This window comes from Typopeltis vanoorti, chromosome 15 (genome assembly GCF_054136105.1).
Source record: "Typopeltis vanoorti isolate ZY-2024b chromosome 15, IOZ_Tvanoo_1.0, whole genome shotgun sequence".
Classification (NCBI taxonomy): Eukaryota; Metazoa; Arthropoda; class Arachnida; order Uropygi; family Thelyphonidae; genus Typopeltis; species Typopeltis vanoorti.
Genome location: NC_143563.1, coordinates 42,279,553 through 42,293,989, shown reverse-complemented (window position 1 = coordinate 42,293,989; position 14,437 = coordinate 42,279,553). Strand labels below are relative to the sequence as shown.

The 14,437-nt window shown below is 33.8% G+C and overlaps 1 protein-coding gene across 3 annotated transcripts in view; it reads right to left on the bottom strand.

Moving 5' to 3' along the window:
* Positions 1-14,437, bottom strand: part of Arp5 (Actin-related protein 5) — a 172,185-nt gene that overhangs the window by 26,710 nt on the left and 131,038 nt on the right. For all 3 annotated transcript variants that reach the window (XM_090404574.1, XM_090404575.1, XM_090404576.1), the window contains exons 14-15: positions 12,947-12,984; positions 11,192-11,286 (exon numbers count right to left, since the gene is read on the bottom strand). In XM_090404574.1, coding sequence (XP_090260700.1) covers positions 11,192-11,286; positions 12,947-12,984 — 133 coding nt within the window. The remainder of the gene's footprint in view (positions 1-11,191; positions 11,287-12,946; positions 12,985-14,437) is intronic.

Here is a 14,437-nt window from a genome sequence, read left to right as displayed (position 1 = left end):
AAGCCAGAGAGAAAAAGTGGAAATCTCCTGCAGAATCCTTCAATGTTTTTTCAATATCTTGTGTTAGAGTCAGTAATCCGATCTGAGAGGTTCACTGAGACAAACTAACACTCTGAAACAATTTTACTTTGTCTGGTGCTAACTCCACAGCAACCACCATGCACTCTTTCACAAACTCTCCCTCTACATGAGGCCTCAGTTTCTTTGTGATTAGCTCGCTCAATACATAACTCATCTAAATAACGCTGTCTCTGTCACAACGAGGCCTAGTGAAAACAGCTTGTTGCGATTCCAAATTCTGCTGAAGAGCATTGATTTTATCCAAATGCATGTGGCTTCCCAATTCACTGAGTTTAGCATGTTTTGAGCTGTAATGACGCTCCAGATTGGCTTTTTTCATTACTGCTATCGCCACAAACTAGGCACACAGATTTGCCTTTGACTTCAACAAAAAAAAATATTCATTTGTCCATTTCTCTTGGAAAGATGGACACTCTGCATTAACTTTTCTTTTCTTTGTAGTCACCATTTGTAGGATGTCACACAACTTAAGTTTTAATAACTATCCAGTGTATGTGTGTCACCAGCGACGCGACTATTTTGCTTTGATCGCTGTTCTAATCCTGCATCTTGGATTTGAAACATATTCAACATTCGTACCATCAACTCTCGAGGTACTCGTATGTATCCTGTCTATCCCACAATGGACGTTCCTTGCTTATCCCTCAAAATTTACGTCATTATTATGATTCACTTAACATAAATTTATGTTGTTATGAAAAAAACTCCTAGATTTATTGTCGAGTCCCGCCTGCGGTTGCCTTGGCAGGGCCAGACCAAATGATTTTGTGTTTTCGCGAGCCGGACCTTATATTTGCACATAAGGTCCGGCCCGCAGACCTTATATGATCCGCAGGCCGGACGTTCCCCACCCTGGTGTAGTATATCAACAATAGATAGTGTGTAGATGGAGGATTAAGTAGCGACAGTGTATGATAATATCTCAACAATTAAAAAATAAGCAAAACTTTTATTTAAAAAAGAAATTGTATAATGTTATGTTTTTTAACTTTTCCTTGTTTATCTAGCGATATTCTATATAAGGAGGTCATCATCATCATCATCAAATTTCTGCCATGTACCCTCAAGGGGTGTACAGGATATGATAGTACTACATGAAAAAAAAATTACATCATTATTAATTTCCTATCTACAATTTTCCTCCAAATCAGTCTGTTACTTGTCAAGACTCCAACATTATCAGATCTTATATTTCTATCGTCTAAAGCACTTTGTACCGTATCAATCCACCTATATCTTGGTCTTCCTCTGGGTCGTTTTCCTGCCAACCTGGCAGAGAACACTTGTTTTGCTAATCTTTCCTCGCCCATTCTGTTTAAGTGACCATACCACCTGAGATTAGCTCTGCTAACACATTCCTTGATGCTGACAATGTCAAGTTCTTTCCTAATATCCTCGTTTTTAATATGATATTGCCATTGATGCCATCTGTTCACGCCTATAATCTTTCTCAGGACTCTCATATCTGTGGTCTCTAGTCTTTGGTCAAGTGTTTTACTTCTGACCCAGCTCTCAGATCCATAAGTTAAAACTGGTTTGAACACTGTCTTGTATACAGCTAATTTAGTGTTCCGACTAATTTCTCTCTTATTCCATATGAATTTATTCAATTGACTTCCCACCATACCAGCTTTGCTGATTCTGTTGTCTATTTCTATATTTAATTTACCATCTTCAGTAAAAATCGTGCCTAAATAGCTGAAATGTTTTACTTGTTCCACAGGTTCTCCATTCACAACACAGTTGACATTTTCAATGATTCTGCCTATTTTCATTGTCTTTGTCTTTTTATTGCTGACCTTCATACCATATCTATTACAACAGCTATTCAATTTAGTCAGAGAATCTTGCAGACTTGTAGCAGATTTATTTAGAAGTATAACATCGTCTGCATAAAGCAAAGAGCTGACATTAACATCTCCAATTTTGATATCATGTTTAATACCACTTTCCTTCATAATGTGATCCATATAGATAATGAATAACAGAGGGGATAATGTACATCCTTGTCTCACACCAGATTTAACATTAAACCATCTTCCTGTACTTCCTTCAATTCTAACTGTTGACTTACAACTCAAATAAAGGAGGTTAATGAGCTAAAAGCAAAACACACCACACATTAATTTAATGCATAGCATTACTTCACTGTAATAGTGAATAAACTGTACGTTATTATCTTCTTCTTCGTCTATGATCTCTTATGATTCCAAGCGTCAAGATACACTATTATACACATTATAAAAATTAGATGACAACATTTTTCCTCCAGTGAGTGTTCTATTTATTCATAAAAGTATTTATTCCTTCTGTGCGAGACACAAGACAGGCTTATTAGCTAAATACTAAACGATTTTTCAGTTGTCTTCTGTTTGTTGTTACTTACAAACACAGGCATGTATGTACATCCCCTTCATCAAAAGTGCTTTTCTTAAATTCTTTATTCATTTTATAATATTGCCTTATCTTCTCTTTAACATGTTATGCTTAATGAATTATATCACAGCCAACACAGCTGTACAATATCCTATCATAATTATATGATAGGATAGCGGTAGCTAATCCTATCTGGCATAATCTGTTCTTTGTCAAATGCATGTGTTCTCTGGATAGCTTGCTTGTGTTTCCAGATTAAACACCCAGCTTCCTACATATGAGTCAGTCAGCCAGCTTACTGTGCATTGAAAGTCCATTTAAAGGTTCCTTCACATCCCATTTGGAATCTGAGATCCCAATCTTTCCAACCAAGGGTACTGACTTAGCTACAGAAGCTCCTTATTTTATAATTATAGCTATTTTTAATTTTTGTGACATGAAACCAGCGGTTTCAGGAGCTGACTTGGACCAGCTCGTGTGTGCTGATTGTTAAAATTTCAAGAATTTTGCGAGCTAGTTGTTAAACTATAAAGTGGCAGGCACTTCAATCCACAATGGTTAGTGGCACTTAATAATCTTGTATATGGTTACATGGAAAATCCAGTAGTGGTATGCTTATTTCAGCACCTTTTGTGCTTCTCTTCCCTATGCAGCAGTCCGTGTGTAGGAATTATCTCCTCTAGAAATTTTACAAGAATATTATTTTTCAACAAACGTGCTTAATTTTGCCTGGGCCACTTCTTCTTCTTCTTAAGGTATAATGCCCATAATTTAAAACAAAAAATATGGAACAGAGAGAGAGCAGGGATTGAAATTTCCTCACAAAAATAGAAAATTATTTATAACAACCTAAAATTCACTATTTTGAATACAAAAACTGTTAATGCAAAGTATAACAAAATAAGGTATTTAAAAAGTTTACTCTTATTTACTTGCTATGGTGTTTTTACTTACTTGCTATTTTAATGTAGAGTAATTGTGTGTTTGTACTAATTAAGTAATAATAAGTAAAAATTAATAAACAGTATATAAATTTGAAAATAAATTTGGCATTAATAATACAAAAGTGACATTTAAAGTAATGCACATGACAAATACAGTACCTCATAATTTACTGTTTCAATTCCCAGCAATCTCTGAGTTTTGGAATTTTATTGTGGCTGATGCAGCCAGCCTCTTATAAACTTTTTCAGAAGCATGTTTCTATTTATTTAATTTTTTTTTTTAAATACTGGTTTTCTTTATGTGTAAACTCATGAAAATCATGTTAACACACTAAACAATGATGATTATAAAAACCTATTTCATTCCTTTGAAATAGGTTTTTATAATCATCATTAAGTTTAGTGTGTTAATAATATATGCAGTCAAGTTTTCTCCTTGCTCCATAAAAATTATATTCACTAGAGAGAAAACTCTTTTTACTGAAGCAATGGTAGCAGCAGCAAGCTGCTGTATGTGTATGCACATGCACACACATATATATCATACCCACACAAGAGGTCATATATATATATATATATAGATAGATAGATAGATACACCATGTACATACACATCATATATAAGTGTATGTACATAGACACACACACACATAAATATATATATATATATATATATATATATATATATATATATATATATCACCCACACATGAGTGGTCATAAGACCTATAAAACAATAAGACTATGGGGATGAGCAAATGATTAGGGAGAAAGAAGAAATCTGTTAATATGTTTCTTGAAAATGCTTTTGTTCAACATTAAATTGTTCTTATTCATCATTAAATCAACATTACTGTTGTTAATTTACTTGAAAGTGCTTATGGGAAAAAACATAACGGAAGTAGATGGATCATATGATGAAGCAGAATTAACCCATGGCAGTATGATGAAGCAGAATTAACCCATGGCAGAGAGAGAGAGAGACCAACAATCTACTGGTATAGTTGATCAAGTAGATACTGTAGATACTTTGTAACTAACAGTCTGTGGGTTCATTATCCTAATGTGGCAGGTGGTTGTGAGAGTATTTATGCTGTAGATTATTTCTGTCAGTCAGTATGAGACCACAACCCATTTACTGGAAGCCTCGAAGCAGCCTGAAAAAGCATATTTGGTCTTGAGTGCAGGAGAACTGGATTATCTAATCCTAACATAACCACAATAAAAAATATTAAAATAACTTTCATGGCTTACACATGTAACAAAAATTATACAGAATTTATTCAAAAACTCCAATATATTTCATCCATTATTACATGGGCATTGTCAGGGAGATAGAACCGTTAACTACATTCAAAAGATGAATCAAAATAATGAGTTAAAAAATCATGCATATATTAGTTCATGTCTCTATACACATGAATTATGACTCATTATTTTGATTCACCTTTTGAATGTAGTTAATGGTCTATCCCCCTGATGACAAGCATGTAACACTAGACAAACTATACTGGAGTTTTTAAACAAATTCTACATAATTTTTATTACATGTGTAAACCATAAAAGTCACAATATGAAATGTATGAAGGTTTACATCTTTCATGAGTGGGATTCACATAAAAAAGTTGTTGGTGGACAATTTTCATTATTTGGCTCAAATTCCATTTTTGGTCTCTACAGCAGAATTCTTGGATTATCTAACCAAAATAAACCATGAAATACTGATGGTACTAAATGTACTATAAGCTATTAGTCTTTCATGAATGGAAGTGATACCGAACAAAACTAGTTTCTGGACAAGCTGCCAACAAACAGTAATTTATTCAGACATATCATTGCATGTTGCATTACCAGGTAAAGTTGTTAAGTAACACAGTGTATCAAGAAACAAAGTCATCAGTCTCATTATCAATAATACTGATATTTTATCACTGCATAAGAAGGCAAAGTGCTATTCCTTTTAAACTGGCATCACCTCTCAAAATAATACAAACTCCCACAATTTTATGGTATATGGTATTTGTTAAGACCAATGTTCCCTCTAATTGTTGCCAGCCCATGTGTGCTACTGTTTAATGTTGCCCTTTTTTGTCTAGACATAACCTGTAAAATTGCAGGCACTAAATTAATTAGCTTAAATACGTTTAGCTATAAAAATCCATCACTGTTTGCATGAGTTCAAGTGACTGTATTGTCTACAGGGGTGGTCAACTATACTATGCGTCCTTTTGGAACCAAAATAATTCTGATAAGACTTGGAAGAGCCGCAACCTTTGACCGATGTGATGTCACGGGAGTAAGTGAGTGTGCGCATGTCAAGGTTGTAACGGGCTTGTGACAAAACATACCTAATGACAAACATGCCTAATTTTAAGTAGCTTACTATGAAAAGGGATACAAGGAAGGCCTCTACTAGTAAATAAATAACTAAAATCATTGTTTCGACTTTAAAATTATTCTAATTGTTCAAAGTAAACTTCATTTAATGTGTTTCGAATTAAATTTTTTATTGCAGTAATTTTTTTAACTCTGTTTTTTTTTTCTTCCTCTCTCTTTTTTTTATTTTCTTCCTCTTTTTTCTTGTCTTCTCCTTTTGCTTATTTTTTCCTGGTAGATCGTGAAGAGCAGCATGGACGCGAGCTGTATGCGGCTCACGAGCCACGTTGTGGCCATCCCTGGTCTAAACATTAAGACACTTTAAACAAATATGCTTTGCAACTTGCTGACATCAGTGTCAGTTCACTCACATGGTGTAGGCTAAAACTAATTTGAATGTATTAAGTCTGAACGAGTTAGAGTGGAGTGAAATATGGGAGTGGAAACACTTGAGAAATTACTAAATAAAGTAATGATAAATATTTAACTAGTGATATGCAGCTGTTTGCAGATGATGCAAAACTGGGGAAGAGCAATGCAGAGTCAAGCAGATCTTCATCAGGCCTCATATGGATTATTGTGCACAAATTTGGTCGCCAGATTTTCATGGTGACAAGGATATGTTGGAAAGGATCCAGTGAAGATTCACAAAGGTGGTCAGAGATCTTTGGAATGTGGAGTACAAGGACAGATTGAGAGAATTTAAGTTGCAGAAACTCATGAATAGGAGGAAGAGGGGAAAAATGATTGAGACATATAAGCTAGTCAGATTGTTTTTATCAGGTAGACATGGAAGAGATTTTTCATAGAATGGGAAAGGGAGATAGAACAAGAGGCCATCGCTGGAAACTATATAAGGAGAGTGTGTGGAGAGAAGTGAGGAGCAGGTTCTTTGCATGGAGAGTGGTTGGTGAGTGGAATGTATTGCCTGAGCATGTTGTGAATGTAGACACATTGAATCTGTTTAAAGCACGGTTGGATAAGCATTGTATACAATAGTGTGTACCTCCCACTACATGGAGGTCAGATGTTAATAATAATAACCCCTAACTCTCTGTTGCATGGATCATTATTACTGTTATTGCTGACCTTTCTATAACAGGACTTAAATCATCTGATATCATTAGTAGTACTACCTGCCTCCTTTCCTCTGTCTACTCTCCTTCCTAAAAAGTACTATCCCCTTTACTCTTAATTCCAGTTATTATATCTGACCCTGTGAGCCTGGTTTCACAATTTTTATATGAAATTTGGCTTTCAGAACTAGTCTATTTAGATCACTCTGCAGGATCTCTATATCATCTTTATTACTTACTGTCTCCTCAGTTCAGTATCATATCAGACAACTGGATATTTTTCCTTCTTAAATCATTCCCAGTTTCATTAATTGGTTATTAGTTGGTATAATTAATTACTTATTATTATTGGGCCACAACATATTCCCAAAAGCAACAGACAAAGCCCCTTTGTTCCTGATGCTCCTGGCATTTGTGTATAGACATAACAAGTTACCTCCTGACTTTCACACACATTCAAAAAGTTGAACCCAGAATACAGATCCTCCCTTTACTCGATTTTTAACCATACTTATACATTCATATTATTTCACATTTTTATATTCAAGATGAACTTACATGTTCTCATCGTTCATCTGATGATAATTCAGTTTGCCTGACTGTCCACATTTAGATATCACCGCCAATAAATAATTTCTTCAGGCTCTTGATTCCAAATCCATTCAAATGCAAGCCATCCCTCCTATCCAAAAACTTACACACAGTTTTTCTACACAGCCTGTGCACCTTTTTCTTAATTAATTACTATAAAATCTTAGTAATAAACTACAATTTTCACTCTGTCACACTTCTTTTTTACTTCTTCCATCAATTATGGTACAAGTGTACTTTAGGTTTATAAATAAATCTCTCATGGGTGGGAACACACAAAAAAAAATCCTTTCATATTCTCTCTCATAAGCTACAAAACAGGGTTTCAGTTCTCCATTATCTAACTTTTAGTCCACACATAGTTATTATAATACTATGCAACAGATTTCCAATTTCTTGTGTGGGATTCAAATTGTAAGTTCACCATTTAAAATTAATCAAAAATTTTTTTTCCCTATATTGCTAGCTTTTTCTCATGTTTAAATTTATCTTTATCTAACAGTTGTAGTGCCGTAGTTGGATAATTAAGTAGTAGTGGAGAGAGTGATATGTATTTAGCCAATTAGAGTAGTGTGTCCTCCCACAATGAGTCCCCGGACTCCCTGGAGGTACCATGTAATAATAATAATCATCATCAAATTCCTGATATATACCCTCAAGGGGTGTACAGGATATGATAGTACCAAATGAAAAATTACATCATTACTAACTTCCTATCTACAATTTTCCTCCTAATCAGTCTGTTACTTGTCAAGACTCCAACATTATGAGATCTTATATTTCTATCATCTAAGGCACTTTTTACTGTATCAATCCACCTACATCTTGGTCTTCCTCTATTCCTGTATTTCCTTTAATTCTAATTGCTGACTTACAACTCAAATAAAGACTAAGTATTGCTTGATATAATACCCCATTGACATATAACTGTAGTGTTTCGAATAGCTTCTCTCTTGGCACCTTGTCATATGCCTTTTCCAGATCTACAAAACTTAAAACAGATCTTTGTTATATTCCCATGATTTCTCAACTATCTGTCATAAAGTGAAAAATCTGATCCTGACAGCCTCTATTTGGCCTGAATCCAGCTTGTTCTTCACCAAGCTTCTCTTCCACAATTCTTCTCAACCATTTCTCAAGTATACTTGCATATATCTTACAAAGAACACTCAGTAGAGAAATACCTCTGTAATTCTCACATTCAGTTTTATTTCCCTTTTTATATATAGGTACTATTAGAGGTCTACTCTAATCATCTGGAATTCGTCCCTCTGAACTATGCAGTGCAGCCACTGTAAGACTTTTATACCTCCATACTTGAGCATTTCTGGTCAAATATCATCTACTCCTGCCTTTCCACATTTCAGGCTTTTTCCAAGTATGGATATGTATTCCTGACTGCATGCCTGGTCAGTGTTTTTTACCACTGTGTTGTCATCACTGCTTCTTTCATTTAGCAATTTTTCAAAGTAATTACTCCACACTTAAAGTATATCTTTTTCTCCAGTTTTCATGTCACCTTTATCATCTCTAATTCCTTTTACAGTAGCACTCTTTCCTCCATTTCTGAGCTTCTTCAACAACCTCCAGAATATCTTGCCACCTTCTTGATATTTATTTTCGATGTTTTTACCAAAGTTTCCACATGACTTTTGTTTAGCTAGTTTTACACAGTGTTTAGCTTTCTTACATTTGTCTCTGTATTCTCTAAGAGCAAAAGCTGACTTATTTGCCAGGAACGTTTGATATGCTTTCTTTTGTTTCACTGCCTCTTTAACTTCCTATATTCACCATGGAGTTCTGATTTTTCTATCCTTACAGACAATCTTACCACATGCCTATCTGGCTGAATCAATCAGTGTTTTCTTCAGGGCTTCTCCACTGAATCTCCAAGGTTTGGTTCCTGTTCTGAAACTTTTTCATTTTTTCTTCAATCATGTTTGTGTATTCTAGTCTACAGTTGACATCTGAGAGCTGCTGAACTTTTATTCACTTTAAAACTTTCTTACATATTCTTCTTTTCAATATGAAATTCAATTTTATCCTGCTCAAGACTAAATGGTGATCACTTCTGATTTCAAATCCTCTGTTCACTCTGGTGTCCTGCACCGGGGAGAAAACATCACTATCAACAATAACATAGTCAATGAGACTTTTCTTATTCCTAGCCTCTTCTCTCCATGTGAATTTGTGCACATTTTTATGTTGGAAAATGGTGTCAGTAATAACCAGTCCATGTCCTGAGCAGAAATCCAACAGATATTTGCCATTATTATTGGCTTTGCTCTTTTCTCCAAATTTTCCCAAAATATTTTTGTATGTCTGACAATCATTTTCTACTCTGCTATTTAGATCCCCAACAAGGACCAACTTTTCCTTTTTCATTGTGTCAGTTGCTTTTTCTAAAGCCTCCACTTCTACCTTAGTAGAACCTTCTATGGGACCATAGGCACAAATAAGTCTCATTGTCCAGTTCCCCATTCTCATATTTGCTCACATCACTCTACTTGAGACTGCCTGCCATTCAAGAAGATTAGCCTCGTATTTAGTGTTGAATACTATGGTTACTCTTTCTTTTCCTTGATTTTCATTGCCTGAATATAACATTTTGTATTTATTGCTCAGAAAGATCTCACCAGTTTTTGACTTTTTTTGTTTCAGTTACCCCTATTATGTCGATCTGGTACTTATCATATAAATAATAATAATAATAATACAATTTGTTGTTATAGTATATTCAAAATTATTGACTGTAAATCATAAATTATAAAATAAGCTGACTGAGCAAAAAAAAAAAAAAAAGTATGACTGATGAAATAAAACTATGCAGGTGGAAATGGACAGCAGAGAGTTTCCTAGAGTGACTTTGATATGAATCCCAGAAGGAAAAGGGAATGGCCTAAATTAACTTGGCAGAGAATGATAGAAAAGAAAAGAAAAGAAGAATGGCTGAGCTGGAGAGAAGCTGAACTGGTGGCTAAGACAGAGCTATCTGGAAGAAATGGATCTCTGCCTTAATGTAGCATGAGGAATGAAAGGAAATTCTGAAAGGAAAAATTTTGTGTCCACTCCTTTCTGATGGGCGTGAGCATGCACACACACACACACACACACACATGCATGCATGCACACAGCTTAGAGAGAACTTAGTAAAGATTTTCTAAGCTAATGCGGTAGACTTTCACTATAACACCACATTAGTTCCATAGAACCAATGCTTTATTTTAAAGTTCAGTATTATAAGCGGTTAAAGTTTAAAACCTTCAGGATAGCAAAGAGAATTTCCTAGCAAATGATGTCATCATCAGAAGACAAAGGAAATAGCAAGAAAGCATGCAATGATGGCAGAACAATGCTTATTTATAGTAGAAACAAAGGCAAGAGCTGGGAACAAAACAGAGGAAATCACATGAAATAAAGGAAATAGCAGGAAATCATAAAGTAACATGTGAAAGGTACAAATTCAAACAGTAATGAGAGATATATCAGAAAGTACTAAAAGAGCATCACCATCGTTATCATTTATTCATGAATGGATAGGGAAATATATACAGAAATATTCATATTAACTAAAACTAATGGAGATAAAGTCTACTGGATGAAAGTGAGCAAAGTTGATCTGTTTTATGCCAAATGGGAAATGTCATATGGTTTAAAGGCACTTAAAGCACAAATGCATAAGTAAATATCACGAATATGTACATTATATTCCAACCAAACATCTGTATAAAATTAAGAATTCACAAACCTATTGATTTCTCTTTCATATTCTCTTATAATCTCATGAAGAATATCCAAATTTTCTTGTATATCTCTTGTCTCTTCTATTATTTCCATCAAATCCTTTAAAAAACAATAATTATGTTTAATGCATAACCAAGGAAATGACAAAAGCAGTAGTAAAACAATGTTCAGACACTTTATCTATTAATTCTCTCTCTCTCCCTTTATATATATATATATATACATTTGATCGTCTTCTTAAAAACTTGTATTGACACATCATTCATAATGATAGCAACCAGCAGCTTAGTTGGTCACTGCCTTTTATCAGTGTGCTGTTGAGATTGTATGGTGCCGTGCTCAATAAAAAGTGGAATGTGTAAACTATGGTCATTCATTCACAAGATGCATTCAACAGGAATCAAGGATTGATCCTGTGTAATATAAATCTATGGAAATTGCTCATTAGATCTTTCTGTATGTCAGACTAACTTTTCAGCCAATTATCTGCACACATTCCTGAACAATAGCAAACTTGTGTCAACTCCCACGTTCAACGTGGTTTTGTTTCAACTTACACAAGTTGAAATGGTTCCTACATGCTTTTATGCATTTTAGTAATGTCATATTACATGTTAACTTTTTATTGTATTTTTTGTTCAGTAATATGTGCAGTATCTGTAGGGAAACTAGTTGGTTTTCATTTTTATATTGCTATGACCAAATATTCTAAAATTCTAAAGCTCAAAATATTTTCAGCTTGTTAAAGTAACCGCTAGTAAAATATAAGAGTTTGTCCACTTATTAAAAAAAAAAATCTCTTCTATACCTTTATGCAAGAAGATTTTGTTCTTAGGTATATTTAGGTACCAACTGGGTGTTGAAGTACTGATAACCAGCAGTGCAACCCAATGGTCCAGGCAATTGACTAGAACGCATGACCCGGCATTTATACAAACAGTAAGTTTTCTGCACCATTTAATCCTTTCAAAACAGAATATGATTTGTTGATGACAACTCCACTTCCAAACTTTTTAGTTATTGCCAAGATTTAGCATATGCTCAAAGTGTAACTGGATTTTGTGTCTAGATATACTATATACATATAGTACTAAAGTGGTGATATACAAATGTTAAGGTACCATATTACAAAACACTAGCATTCTTGGTGTTAGTGCAGAAGATCCAAACCAACAAATGTTAACCAACAGTATAACACACCAAGCTTGATTGTATGCCACAGCCAATGCTCTGATAGGGCAGTTAATCTTATCTGTACAGGCTACTGTGTCTATTAAAACACATTTTCATGTATGGTTTGTTCTGCAGGATGAAAAATAACTAAGTTTCCAGAAGGGAAAAAAAAAACATGCATGTATGAGACTGGCTAACACACCATTAGTTGAAGACTTTATAAAACACTCTTCACATTCTAGACAGAAACTCAAATTTTTCCAACTAAATGACATCGTTGTCATCAACTGAGCTACAGAAACTCACTACACATCATGATTAACTTACACCCACTGCACAAAAAAAAAGTGTTTACTAAGACAACATATGACAACATTTACTAAGACAACCTTTACCAAATGTTCACTAATAGCACTTCCACAAACATTATAACTTTCTAGAAATGAAAACATGTGGTTTAATTTAAACTGGAATGGTTGATGTTGTTTTAAATTAGGAAGTAAACATAAGTAAAACCTAAAAGGGGCTTCATTCCATTACTATAGCAAAACTATTTTGATATATTAAGAAATGAAACATTACTTACATAACTGGTCAGTCTTTGATCACCCTTCTTTAAGTTGCCTAGGAGGGAAAATTAAAGATCAAGCATACAAATACCTCAAGCACCAGAAGTAGCTTACAATTTTTAAGGGTAAATATCACTTATTATCAGACATGTAAGAGAGGAGTGGATATGGAAATACTATCAAACTTATAGCTTAAATTCTGTTTCTACCTGATGAACAAGTGGTATATTTTTGAACATACTTTGCATATCAACCATTAAATTAACAAAATCTTATTCTAATGTCTTTGTGCTTTTTATTTCTTATTTCATGAAACCAACTACTTTGATTATTCTTGTTTCATAACAACAAGAATTATTCATTTGTTGGAAACTCAAAATCTTTATTAAAATGGTTGTTTTTCTGTTTAAAAAATTAATGAATATTGCAATATCATATAAATATTTTATCCTTGTAAGAAGAGAAAATGCCAAAATATATTAGTATTATATTCACTAAAAAATCTATGGGCACTATATATATATATATATATATATATATATATATATATAGGGATCAAACTCAAATAGTTAAAATAATGCAAAAGCAAGAATAAGAACAAAAGTAATCAAATTATATTTCATCGGCTGATAATTTAGCAAATGTTGTCTCTAATAGATATACATTAACAAAAGAAATGTTTTGGAAACCTGAATGACTAACCAACAACACTTATTATCAAGATTTTATTTTATTTTATTTTGATTTAACATGCAGCAAATTTTCAGTGATATATGACTCTTTTGGTTAAGACTGAAGATCTGCATAAACAAAAAAGAGGAACATATGCATTATATCAGTTTCTCCAGTCATATCAGCTTGCCTTAAATGTTTTTATCAATACCAGTCACCGAGTAATGTTGACAACTACAAAAAGTTACTTCAAATAGGAATGTCCATTCAAAGAATTTGAGAGAGAGAGAGAGACAACTGGTCCAACATAATCATGTCCAAGCTCAACAAGAACAACTGCATGATTATTTCTAAGATGTGTCAAGGTGGTGATCAAAAGCCATTATGTGGCTTTAGATCACTACCACTACGATTCAAGTCTTTCAAGATTTTTATCACTACAGTTCAGTGATAAAAACCATTATGGTTCAAGGCTTTCAAGAAGCAATGAAATTTATTGCCTCAAAAACCTTGAACCATATTCAAGTTACCATTAATTCCATTCAATCTTGAAACAAGTTATCTACACAACTTCTTTCAACATCTATGTTCTGCATAACATCTTACTAAAATGTTTCCCTTGAACTCTGGCCCTCTATCTCATTGCAACAGCAGCCATTACATTAATATGTAAACTCATTTTCATGATTTGTTTTAAACTTAACATTATGTTCTATCATCCTGATTTTGAATGTGCTTGCTTTAATGTCCTCATTTCATAGCATATTCAAAATACGTGAAGGATTTTGAGAAACAGTGGAACCCCTCTACAAAAGGATGGCATGCTTTTAAGAGAA